The sequence below is a fragment of the Gobius niger genome (assembly GCF_951799975.1).
Source record: "Gobius niger genome assembly, chromosome: 19".
NCBI classification, from domain to species: domain Eukaryota; kingdom Metazoa; phylum Chordata; class Actinopteri; order Gobiiformes; family Gobiidae; genus Gobius; species Gobius niger.
This window is the reverse complement of record NC_136870.1, coordinates 4,248,964-4,261,897: the sequence shown is the minus strand read 5'-3', so window position 1 is coordinate 4,261,897 and position 12,934 is coordinate 4,248,964. Positions and strand designations below refer to the sequence as shown.

Genomic DNA, 12,934 nt, shown 5'->3' with positions numbered 1-12,934 from the left:
GTTTCAAATACTTCTGCAGTTCAAATACCTCCGCAGTTCAAATACTTCTGCAGTTTCAAGGATTGGGACAAAGACCCAGACCCGAACCAAGACCCGAACCAAGACCCGAACCAAGACCTGAACCAAGACCTGAACCAAGACCCGAACAAAGACCCGAACCAAGACCCGAACCAAGACCTGAACCAAGACCTGAACCAAGACCCGAACCAAGACCCGAACCAAGACCTGAACCAAGACCTGAACCAAGACCTGAACCAAGACCCGAACCAAGACCCGAACCAAGACCCGAACCAAGACCCAGACCGAGACCCGAACCAAGACCCAGACCGAGACCCGAACCAAGACCCAGACCAAGACCCGAACCAAGATCCGAACGAAAACCCAAACCAAGACCCGAACCAAGACCCGAACCAAGACCCGAACCAAGACCTGAACCAAGACCCGAACCAAGACCTGAACCAAGACCCGAATCAAGACCCGAACCAAGACCCAGACCAAGACCCGAACCAAGACCCAGACCAATACCCGAACCAAGACCCAGACCAAGACCCGAACCAAGACCCGAACCAAGACCCGAACCAAGACCCGAACCAAGACCCGAACCAAGACCCAGACCAAGACCCGAACCAAGACCCAGACCAAGACCCGAACCAAGACCCGAACCAAGACCCAGACCAAGACCCGAACCAAGACCCGAACCAAGACCCGAACCAAGACCCAGACCAAGACCCGAACCAAGACCCAGACCAAGACCCGAACCAAGACCCGAACCAAGACCCAGACCAAGACCCAGACCGAGACCCGAACCAAGACCCAGACCCAGACCAAGACCCGAACCAAGACCCGAACCAAGACCCAGACCAAGACCCGAACCAAGACCCGAACCAAGACCCAGACCGAGACCCAGACCGAGACCCGAACCAAGACCCAGACCCAGACCAAGACCCGAACCAAGATCCGAACGAAAACCCAAACCAAGACCCAGACCAAGACCAGAAACAAGACCCAGACTAAGATCCGAACCAAGACCAAGACCGGAGCCAAAAGCCAGACCCAGAACAAGACCTGAACCAAGACCCGGACCAAGACCCGAACCAAGACCCGAACCAAAACCCAGACCAAGACCCAGACCAAGATCCGACCCAAGACCTGGACCAAGACCAAGTCCAGACCAGGTTGCCATAGCTACCGGAATTAAAACCATAACCAGGTAAACCACAGGAACCAGGCCAAGTCCAGACCAAGTCCCCATAGTTACCAGAATTCAATCCATAACCAGGAAAACCACAGAAGCCAGGCAAAGTCCAGACCAAGTTACCATAGTAACCTGAATTCAATCCATAACCAGGTAAACCACAGAAGCAAGGCCAAGTCCAGACCAAGTTACCATAGTAACCTGAATTCAATCCATAACCAGGTAAACCACAGAAGCAAGGCCAAGTCCAGACCAAGTTACCATAGTAACCTGATTTAAAACCATAACCAGGTAAACCACAGGAACCATGCCAAGTCCAGACCAAGTCCCCATAGCTACCGGAATTAAAACCATAACCAGGTAAACCACAGGAACCAGACCAAGTCCAGACCAGGTTGCCATAGCTACCGGAATTAAAACCATAACCAGGTAAACCACAGAAGCCAGGCCAGGTCCAGACCAAGTTACCATAGTAACCTGAATTCAATCCATAACCAGGAAAACCACAGAAGCCAGGGCAAGTCCAGACCAAGTTACCATAGTTACCAGAATTCAATCCATAACCAGGAAAACCACAGAAGCCAGGGCAAGTCCAGATCAAGTTACCATAGTTACCAGAATTCAATCCATAACCAGGTAAACCACAAAAGCCAGGCCAAGTCCAGACCAAGTTACCATAGTAACCTGAATTCAATCCATAACCAGGTAAACCACAGAAGCCAGGGCAAGTCCAGACCAAGTTACCATAGTAACCTGATTTAAAACCATAACCAGGTAAACCACAGAAGCAAGGCCAAGTCCAGACCAAGTTACCATAGTTACCAGAATTACAACCATAACCAGGAAAACCACAGAAGCCAGGGCAAGTCCAGACCAGGTTGCCATAGTTACCAGAATTCAATCCATAACCAGTTAAACCACAGAAGCAAGGCCAAGTCCAGACCAAGTTACCATAGTTACCGGAATTACAACCATAACCAGGAAAACCACAGAAGCCAGGCCAAGTCCAGACCAAGTTACCATAGTTACCGGAATTACAACCATAACCAGGAAAACCACAGAAACCAGGCCAAGTCCAGACCAGGTTCCCATAGTTACCGGAACTAAAACCATAACCAGGAAAACCGCAGAAACCAGGCCAAGTCCAGACCAGGTTCCCATAGTTACCGGAACTAAAACCATAACCAGGAAAACTGCAGAAGCCAGGCAAAGTCCAGACCACATTTCCATAGTTACCGGATAATTTCAGGAGATTCAAGTATTTCAGTGTTCAGGAATTCAACAGTGTTAAGGATTATAGGAATTTCAAGGTTTTAACAGTTTCATGGTTTCAACAGTTTCAAGGTTTCAACAGTTTCAAAGTTTCAACAGTTTCAAGGTTTCAACAGTTTCCAGGATTTCAGGAGGTTCAAGGTGTCAACAGTTTTGAAGATTTCAGGAGTTTCAATGTTTCAAATCTTTCAAGGACTTCAGGAGTTTCAAAGAAAGTATTTTAACAGTTTTTAAGGCATTTTCAAGGATTTTTCAGGTGACTTCTGCATTAGATCTATTCCGCAGTCAATCGCAATTGCGCAGCAATTGCAAAATTTTCTAGTTATTATTATAGTATTTTTTTCCAAATTTTCTGCAGCTTTCACAACTTTCACAATTTCAGCGATTTCCACAAGTTATACATCAAAACGTTCAGCATGTTGGAGAGAATCCTGCTATTACTTTTGGGAATTCTGCAACTTCCGGTTTTTCCGCAATCGGACGATATTCGGCCGATTTTTCCTATTAGTTATAATGGGGCTCCCGCAAATTCACAGATTCTGCAGTTTTTTCCACAGTTTCAGCAATTTCTGCAGTTTGTGCTTGTTCAGGTTCCACAACTTGTCAGTTTTCTGAAAAAATTAGAGTTCTACAGTTTTCCAGTTTTTTTCTACGGGCTTGGGAATTCTGCCATTGATTTGTATGGGGAATTCTGCCCATTCATTTTAATAGGATTTCTGATACAGTGAAGTCTGTGAGTGATTTAAACAGTTTATACAATGTTAAGACTTTATACAATGTTAAGAGTTTCTGCAATTTCAACAGTTTTTACAGTTTCTGCAACAAAATAGGGATTTTTGCAATTACAACACAATTATGCAACTAAATAGAGATTTTCACAATAAAAGCACTATAATGCAACTTAATAGGGATTTTCACAATAAAAGCACTATAATGCAACTTAATAGGGATTTTCACAATAAAAGCACTATAATGCAACTAAATAGGGATTTTCACATGTAAAGCACTATAATGCAACTAAATAGGGATTTTCACATATAAAGCACAATAATGCAACTTAATAGGGATTTTCACATATAAAGCACTATAATGCAACTATATAGGGATTTTCACATATAAAGCACTATAATGCAACTTAATAGGGATTTTCACAATAAAAGCACTATAATGCAACTTAATAAGGATTTTCACAATAAAAGCACTATAATGCAACTAAATAGGGATTTTCACATGTAAAGCACTATAATGCAACTAAATAGGGATTTTCACATATAAAGCACAATAATGCAACTTAATAGGGATTTTCACATATAAAGCACTATAATGCAACTTAATAGGGATTTTCACATGTAAAGCAGTATAATGCAACTTAATAGGGATTTTCACATGTAAAGCACTATAATGCAACTTAATAGGGATTTTCACAATAAAAGCACTATAATGCAACTTAATAGGGATTTTCGCATGTAAAGCACTATAATGCAACTTAATAGGGATTTTCACAATAAAAGCACTATAATGCAACTTAATAGGGATTTTCACATGTAAAGCACTATAATGCAACTTAATAGGGATTTTCACATATAAAGCACTATAATGCAACTTAATAGGGATTTTCGCATGTAAAGCACTATCATGCAACTTAATAGGGATTTTCACATATAAAGCACTATAATGCAACTTAATAGGGATTTTCACATGTAAAGCACTATAATGCAACTTAATAGGGATTTTCACAATAAAAGCACTATAGTGCAACTTAATAGGGATTTTTGCATATAAAGCACTATAATGCAACTTAATAGGGATTTTCACATGTAAAGCACTATAATGCAACTTAATAGGGATTTTCACATGTAAAGCAGTATAATGCAACTTAATAGGGATTTTCACAATAAAAGCACTATAGTGCAACTTAATAGGGATTTTCGCATATAAAGCACTATAATGCAACTTAATAGGGATTTTCACATGTAAAGCAGTATAATGCAACTTAATAGGGATTTTCACATGTAAAGCACTATAATGCAACTTAATAGGGATTTTCACATGTAAAGCACTATAATGCAACTTAATAGGGATTTTCACAATAAAAGCACTATAATGCAACTTAATAGGGATTTTCACATGTAAAGCACTATAATGCAACTTAATAGGGATTTTCACATGTAAAGCACTATAATGCAACTTAATAGGGATTTTCACAATAAAAGCACTATAATGCAACTTAATAGGGATTTTCGCATATAAAGCACTATAATGCAACTTATTAGGGATTTTCACATGTAAAGCAGTATAATGCAACTTATTAGGGATTTTCACATATAAAGCAGTATAATGCAACTTAATAGGGATTTTCACATATAAAGCAGTATTATGCAACTTAATAGGGATTTTCACATGTAAAGCAGTATTATGCAACTTAATAGGGATTTTCACATGTAAAGCAGTATTATGCAACTAAATGAGGATTTTCACAATAAAAGCACTCTTATGCAATTATGAATCTTTTCACAATTTTTATGCAATTTTTGAAATTTCTGCATTAGTAGCCTAGGATTCCGCAGTCAATCGCAATTGCGCAGCAATTGCAAAATTTTCTAGTTAATTGAGTTTTTCTTTTTATAATAAAACATTTAAATAATATAAATTACTGGCACTGGTTTTGTAAATTGAATAGTTTAAATCATTTATTGAATCATGGATTCAAGTACCTTGATGACGTTTGAGTAAACAGCCATTTTTAAAGTCATAGTTGTACCAAAGCACAGGCCCCACATGGCGATCCGGCTGCCCACAATCTGTGGGTGCTGCTCCAGGAACTTAAAGGCCACCTATGAAAGAAAGAAGACATTTAAAGTGCATTTGACACATTAGACTACATTTTCACAGATACATAGTTAACACAATTGCATTCAAGATTCATGTTAAAATTTTCCCTAAATCTGACAAAAAATACCTTTTTATTTAAAAAAAAAAAAAAAAAAAAAAAACGATTCTGCAACGGCCACAAAACTGAAAATTGTTAACGGTCACTGAAATGCATTGAAGTGAATGGGATAATTTGTCCAAATAAATAGCACTTTGAGGTTTTGTTGAAATGTAAAGTGCTAAAATGTACCTCTTTTCAACCTTGATCCGGCGGCCATTGAGATTGCGGTTTCTATTATAGATTATTATTATAAACTGCAAACTGTCTCTCTCACACACACATTTAGTGAACCACAACTATATCATCATGAACCTGGGACAAAATGTGACAGACTGTGGACCAACGATAAGAACAAATGTTGAATTCTGACATTTAAAAAGGTCTTGATGCAATGAATGGAGATCAGCGCTGATAACGCAAAGAAGCTAGCAGGCTAAAGCTAACAAGCCCGCCGGCAGCTAGCAGATTCATTCAAGATTGGTTTGTTTACGTCACACCACTTTTATGTTGTGGTTTGCATTAACGGAGAGCGATTCGCTCACGGTAGGGATGTAAAATGACAGTGGCTGATGATAAACTTGGCCTCTACACTGTGGCACACAGTAGCCATTACCAAAACTAACCACAGGAGACACATCCACGCGGCGTACAAACGCGGTACAAAGGCTCACAAATACAAACCGATACATCAGGTCAAGTCTGTAGAATAAAATCCCACGTGGATACAGAAAAGTGTAATAGTCCTGCGGGCAAAATAAAGTCCTTGTGTGCACAGATAAACTCCTGTGGTTCTGCTGTTCCTCAAAATGCCGATGCACGTGTGTCCTGTCAGCATGGTGGATGTTTTTGTTTTGATGCAGGCAGCGCAAAGGGAAGGAGGAGCTAATTTCCTGCGTGGAACCAATAAAATATTAAAAAGAAACTAAATAAGGTGCATTTCTAAATATGAAGCTTTTTAATGAATCAAAGAATTGTATAAACATTATAAAATAAAACGAGCTACACCTGAGCTGAAGAAAACTCCACCAGGAGTGCATTTATGCAAATAATGGCCGACTCCACACACACAATAACTTACATTTACCAATGCAGTTTAATATAAATATAGCAAATCATAAAATCGGATCCAGAATATAAGTAAAAAGACTGTCAAATACCTACAAATAAGAGCGCCATCTGCTGTATTTTCAGCGCACATACCTTCTTCTACGTCATCACTAAAGAGCGTTTTACTGTTGCTAAGGTGTTGCTAAGGTCAGATTCCTGCAAATTTTTGATGTTTTAATCATACTTTCTCCACAAGCTGAAATATTATGGGTGTAAAACTGATATTTTCCTAAACACAGGTATTATTGCACCAAATCAAGAAGAATCATAAAGACTTGACAATCTGTCATATGCACTTTAAGACTGTATGTTAATGCCTTTACAAAGCAGACATTGTTATCACTATCGAATAATCAAACAATCTCTACACTTCTCAAGTTGAATTGTCTGATCTCAAGATGGTCACCCTGTTCATGGTCGAAAGAGGTTCTGTGTAAAGTTCATATTGTGCCATTTCATTGTGGATCCAACACCATGATTTACTAATAAAGATATAAAGTTTAATACTGGTAATATTGGTGGTTTAGCACATCGTGTCCTGTTCTGAAGTTCAGTTGGGGTCATTTCAAATGGTCCATGACAACAAATACTTTATGGGCCAGATCTATTTTTTTTTCTATTTGTAGTTATGCTCTCCCACTACATTTCTCATCCAATCAGAGATGTATTAAGATTAGGCAACAGCCCACTATTCTTAAGATAAGTGGCTAGGGCAGGGGCAGGGTCAAACTGACTGATATGTGTGAGGTTTCACATTCATGACTTGACACACCGGAGGAGGGAGTGACCACAGCTGAAACCAGAGTGAGTGACCGGGAAATACGACATGATTCGCCCGAGGGAGATCAGCACCATTATAAACTTTGAGGATCAACCTGAGGAGGACTAAAGATCAGCCAGCTAAAGAAGTTGAAACATTAGTGGAGCAAATGTTACAAAGGTAAATACATGTTTTATTTTGATTTTTCAAAACCACTGGTCTGAGTGGAAGGGCTATCCAGTGTATTTGGGCGTTTAAGGTTACAGAGACACAGAGACCATAGACTTAGTGCACTTTACCCAGGAAGACACATCTTCCCGGCCATGTGTTTCCTATGTATACTGCTTATTGTAAGGCTTGCAAAACACTGGGTAATTGAAAGTTCATCTTTCTTCTAAGTTTGTTTTGGTGTTCCTATTGCTCATTGTTTCTCGGCAAGTTGACTCTAAATGCTCATTTTAGCTGTATTGGTGAAAAGACAAGAGATGTTAATTTTAATGTAATCTGACCATGACCAAATCTTCCAAAAAATGTATGCATATGACTATCACTAAAGAAGAAAATTGATCTTTTATAATTCTGATTCCAAGTAGAACTTATTCCCCTTTTACAAAGAGTGATTAATTATGCATTGAGTAGACCAATAAGTCTACTGTGTAATGGTGTTAGCGCAATCCTAGCGCGAAGACATCAAAAGATTATTGACAAACTCAATAATCCTGATCAAACAGGATTTATACTTGGTTGGTTGGGAATAAATAATATTAGACGCACTTTAAACGGCTCAAGAGGCTCCCCACCTATGAATACTTCTCAGCCTCAACGCTGAGAAGGCTTTTGATAGGGTGGATTGGATGTTTTTGAAATGTGTTTTAATAGAAGTGGGTTTTGACAAAAGTTTTGTTGAATGGTTTGAGGTATTATATACAAGCACCACCTCTAAAGAGTCCGTTAATGGTTGTCTGTTAGTGGAATGTCAGAGTTTCTCCTTAAAAAGAGGAACATGTCAAGGATGTTGCTTATCACTGATTTTTATTTGCTATAAGCCTAGAACCTCTAGCTGAATTAATTTTTCCATTAATTTTAGGTACATCAGATAAAATGAAGACCCAGAAGCTATCATTGTACATTATATTGCTTCTACTCCGGAACTTTTAAAATGTTTGGGGGACTTCAGGGTATAAGGTTAATGAACAAAAATCGGAGGCCATGATGATAAAGAGTATCTGGCCCAGAGAATTATCAAAGAAAGTCAATGCGTTCTAATGCGTTCCGATACTTGGGCGTTTCTTTTACTTTGGAGAGTTCAACTGTATAAAGCAAACAATGGGAAACAAATCGATCAAATACCTGAGCACTCTGTTCAAATGAGATATGGAACAATACAAAATTCCTTGATTGAAATGCACTCAAAAAGTTCTTAACACTGTTAGAAAAAAGATGAATGCCTCTCAATCAATATCTAGAGCTATGAACACATCAGACATAGATTTTCGACTTGGATTCAAGGTTCCGAGACTGGGAAAGTAAGGATTTAACTTTTATAGATGATTTGTTTGAGGGGGGAATTCTAAAATCATTTACTCAGATCAAGAAAGAAAGACAAAAAAGAAAAATGTGATAAAATTGTGTACTTACTTGTACAAATACTTATGATTAAGTATATCAGTTCTCTTGCGAAAAAGGAAAAGTGGGAATTGGAAATGAATATAGTGATTGAACAGTGAAGTATATATACACACTTCGATTGGATATTTCAGAACTCCATTCATCATTTCTAAATTTGAGACAAAAACAAATTTGTGCTGGAGACAGGGTGGACAAATTGGGGATCACACACATATTTTTTGGGATTGTCCAAAACTAAAACCATTTTGGGAGGGAATCGGGGGAACTTTCTAATATATTACATACCCATATTGAATGGGACCCAATGGTTTTCATCTTAGGAATGCTCCCATCTGATGTTTTGAGCAAAGACAAAATGTATTTGTTGAAGCCTTGAAGGTCCTTGTATTGGTAGCGAAAATGGAAAAAAAAATAACCTAACTATAAAGTTAAATCTTAGCACGGGTAAATTTGAAAAAAAAGGTGGACCCCATTGGTGAAATATTTCAATTTGACATAGTGATTCCCAGTGTATTGTCAGATAAGTAAAGCCATTTATGCAAATGTGGATGCATGAAGATGTTCAAAGATGGAGATTTTTTTTTTTTTTGTATTGCACACATTTGAAGCTTTTTGTATCACACAAAACACGTGGAGAAAACAGATTTTTTTTTATTACAAGCTTCACACTTTTGTCAGATTCAAATTACCTCAAAATAGTCGTTCTCCATCATTTTCCCAGTTGTCTTTGTGAGTTGATTGGTCAGGTAATCCAGGGCCAGAGCAGCAAAGCCACGAGAGGCCAGTAAAGAGGCCCGATACTCCCGTAGATTCCCACCTACACCCCAAAGGTCCAGGACGGCAGGGAACGGTCCAGGTCCTGAACAAAACATAGTATCTGTGACGAAGAAAGGGGCATGAGTTCACACTGTTCTCACAGAAGAAGTTCCACCTGGAGGGAGGAAGAGTGTAGCAGTGAGGTCGTGCTCTGTGACTGGAATCCTCCGAACTCCAGGAGCCATGTACCAGCGCTCCACCACAGCAGCAGCCAGAGCGCTCTGCTCTGAGAAGCCCTCGGAGAGGTGGCCCTGGTAAACGGAGACTGTCACCTCCATAGGAGTCTCCACGTTCATCTTCCTCAACCTGAAGCCGTCACAGGTCATAGTTTAGTACAAATATTGCGTACGCACATGGGTTTTTATATGGAAAAGTTTATTGGTTTCATCAGGACATGCTTGACAATAATATGATACCATGCAAGTATTTGACTTGGCCCTGCTATGTGTGGTGCTCTGGGAGCAGGGATGCAGCATTGACATTACTACAATAATTACAGACCCTTTCCAAAAAATTTGAATATCATGAAAATGTTATTTATTTCCATAATGCCATTCAAAACGTTAAACTTCCATAGAATATAGATTCAGGGCCCACAACTTAAACCATTTCAAATATTTAGTTGTTTATTTGTATATAATTTGGGCTTCCAGCTCACAAAACCCACAAATACAGGATTTCCAAAAATTAGAATACTGTGAAGCAATCACAATTTACTTCTCAGTTTGCTGAAAAAAATTATGAAAAATCAAATCAATCAAAATGCGGTACTTTCAAAATGATACGTCAATCTTCAATACTTTGTAGGGAATCCCTTTGCCTTAATCACTGCCTCGATGTGCCGTGGCACTGAGGCATCAGCCTGTGTCATTGCCAGGGAGTAATGGAAGCCCAGATTTCCTTGATGCTGTCAGCTCTTTTTTGTTTTTGGGTCTGGTGTCCCTCATTTTCCTCTTGATAAAACCCCATAGATTCTCAATGGGGTTTAGGTCCGGCGAGTTGGCCGGCCAGTCAAACACTGTGATGGCATGGGCATCAAACCAGGTTTTGGTGTTTCTGGCAGTATGGGCAGGGGCCAGGCCTGCTGGAAGATGAAATTTGCATCTCCATACAGATCCTCAGCAGAAGGAATCATGAAGTCCTCTGAAACATTCTGGTAGACTGATGCGGTGACTTTGGATTTAAGAAAGCAGAGTTTACCAACACCTGCACTGGACATTGCCCCAAATCATGACTGACTGGATATTTCACACTGGACCTCAAGCAGCTTGGGTTCTGCTCCTCACCGTCTTCCTCCAAACCCTTGGAGCTTGATTCCTGAATGAAAGGCACACTTTACTTTCATGGGAAAAGAGGACCTTGGACCACTGGCCAACAGTCCAGTCCTTCTTCTCCTTGGCCCAGTTGAGACGCTTCTTACATTGGCTCAGGCTCAGAAGCGGTCTGACCCGAGGAACCCGACAGTTGTAGCCCATCTCCCGGATGTGTCTGAATGTGGTGGTTTTTGAAGCTGTGACTCCCGCCTCATTCCACTCTTTCTGGATCTCTGCAGGATTGATGAATCTTCTCTGTTTGATAATCCGCTGAAGCCCACGGTCAGCTCTTTTGCTGGTGCATCTTCTTCTGCCACATTTTGCCCTTCCCCTAGACTTTCCATTGATATGCTTGGACACATCACTCTGAACAGCCAGCCTCCTGAGCTATGAACTTTTGTGGCTTAGCCATCCTATGGAGGGTATCAATGATGGTCTTCTGGTTTTCCCCATATTGATCCTAACTGAGACAATTGAACCAAAGTGAAGCAATTCAAGGACACCTGGGAAAACCTGTGCAGGTGCTTTGAGATTAGTAGATGAGTCGTGTGTGACACTCAGTTTAAAATATTCATGCCCTGTAAAGTGTGGGCTGATTTCTTCACAGTATTCTAATTTTTGGAAATCCTGTTTTCGTGGGTTTTTTGAGCTGGAAACCCAAATTCTGTGCAAATACACAACTAAATACTTGAAATTGTTTAAATTGAATTGATAATCTATGGAAGTTTAATGTTTTCAATGTAATTATGGAAATAAATAAACTTTTCCATATTATTCTACCTTTTTGGAAAGGGTCTGCACACCTTACCTGTTTGGTGTGACTTAGAGACTGAAGCACCGTTTTGAAAAAGAAAAGTCCTACAAATAGGTCTGACCTTAGTCCTGGTTTGCTCCCTGGCACTGGTCTGAGGCTCCACAGTAATCCCATTGGGTCAACGCCCTCATATGTCCCACCGAGGCTGAGGTCCTCACTCACTGCCAACACATTTACAGTAAAAGCAATTATTCAGACTAATGATGTTTTTCTGTTCCAGTCTCTTACAGTGAAGTGCTCCTGTGCTGTCACAGACGTAGTGACCAAAAGCCTCCCACTCGTCTTTGTCTTCACTGTGGTGATGGGAGCGGACGGTCAGCTGAGCCCCAGGAGGAGCCTTCTGGACCAAGACTTTAAACTTCTCATCCACCAGAGCTCGGGATGGTTCAACGGACAGCTTTACCTCACAATACTGATGATCCATTCCTGAGAGTCAGTCAAGAAAATAAACGTCAAGAATCAAAAATCAATTTTCTTTTTAAACCCTGAGCCTGGATGTATATGTCCTGGCACGGGGGTTGTGTTCTCCCCCAGTTTCTTGCTATCCCTACTTTTTTAACATACCTGAACTTTTCAAACAAGACAGACTCCACCCCCAACCTCTCTGGATCATGCCCCTTTTCACTGAACATTGAACTCACCATAGAAGTTCAATAATGAACACCCCGGTGTGCATTGTGTTGGTTTTAATTACTTTATAAGATGACGTTAACCGGATTTAATGAGAACTGGGCGTAAATCAGCAGAGAGCGGGCTAAAGTGAAATCTCCCATTCAAACTGTCAATAACCTCATACCTATCTCCACATCACACTCACCACGTACCTCTGTAAATATTTAGCCCCCTCTTTAAATAAACATGGCTCTTTCGAATGTCAGCTCTCTGTTGAATAAGCCTTTTTAGTCAATGATTTAACTCGAGAATCAGCTTGCTTGTTTGTTTTTCTGTGAGACTTGTCTGTGTGCAGCTGCGATCGCCGTTCTCACAGAGGCCTCCCCACCTCATTTTAGCAAGGGAGGTGGCACTGCATCAGTTACCTCCAAAACTCTGTTTAATTTGAGTTGAGAAATGTGACCTTTTCCTAATAAGAAATGCA

At 40.1% G+C, this 12,934-nt stretch overlaps 1 protein-coding gene across 1 annotated transcript in view; it reads right to left on the bottom strand.

Annotated features, from left to right (window-relative positions):
- Window positions 1-12,262, bottom strand: part of LOC306978292 (peroxisomal succinyl-coenzyme A thioesterase-like) — a gene marked incomplete at both ends in the record, with an annotated part of 51,616 nt that extends 39,354 nt beyond the window's left edge. The window contains 5 exons of the mRNA XM_079576815.1: window positions 5,182-5,301; window positions 9,585-9,754; window positions 9,827-10,017; window positions 11,900-11,999; window positions 12,067-12,262. Of these exons, the coding sequence (XP_079432941.1) occupies window positions 5,182-5,301; window positions 9,585-9,754; window positions 9,827-10,017; window positions 11,900-11,999; window positions 12,067-12,262 (777 nt within the window). The remainder of the gene's footprint in view (window positions 1-5,181; window positions 5,302-9,584; window positions 9,755-9,826; window positions 10,018-11,899; window positions 12,000-12,066) is intronic.
- Window positions 12,263-12,934: the final 672 nt, after the last annotated feature.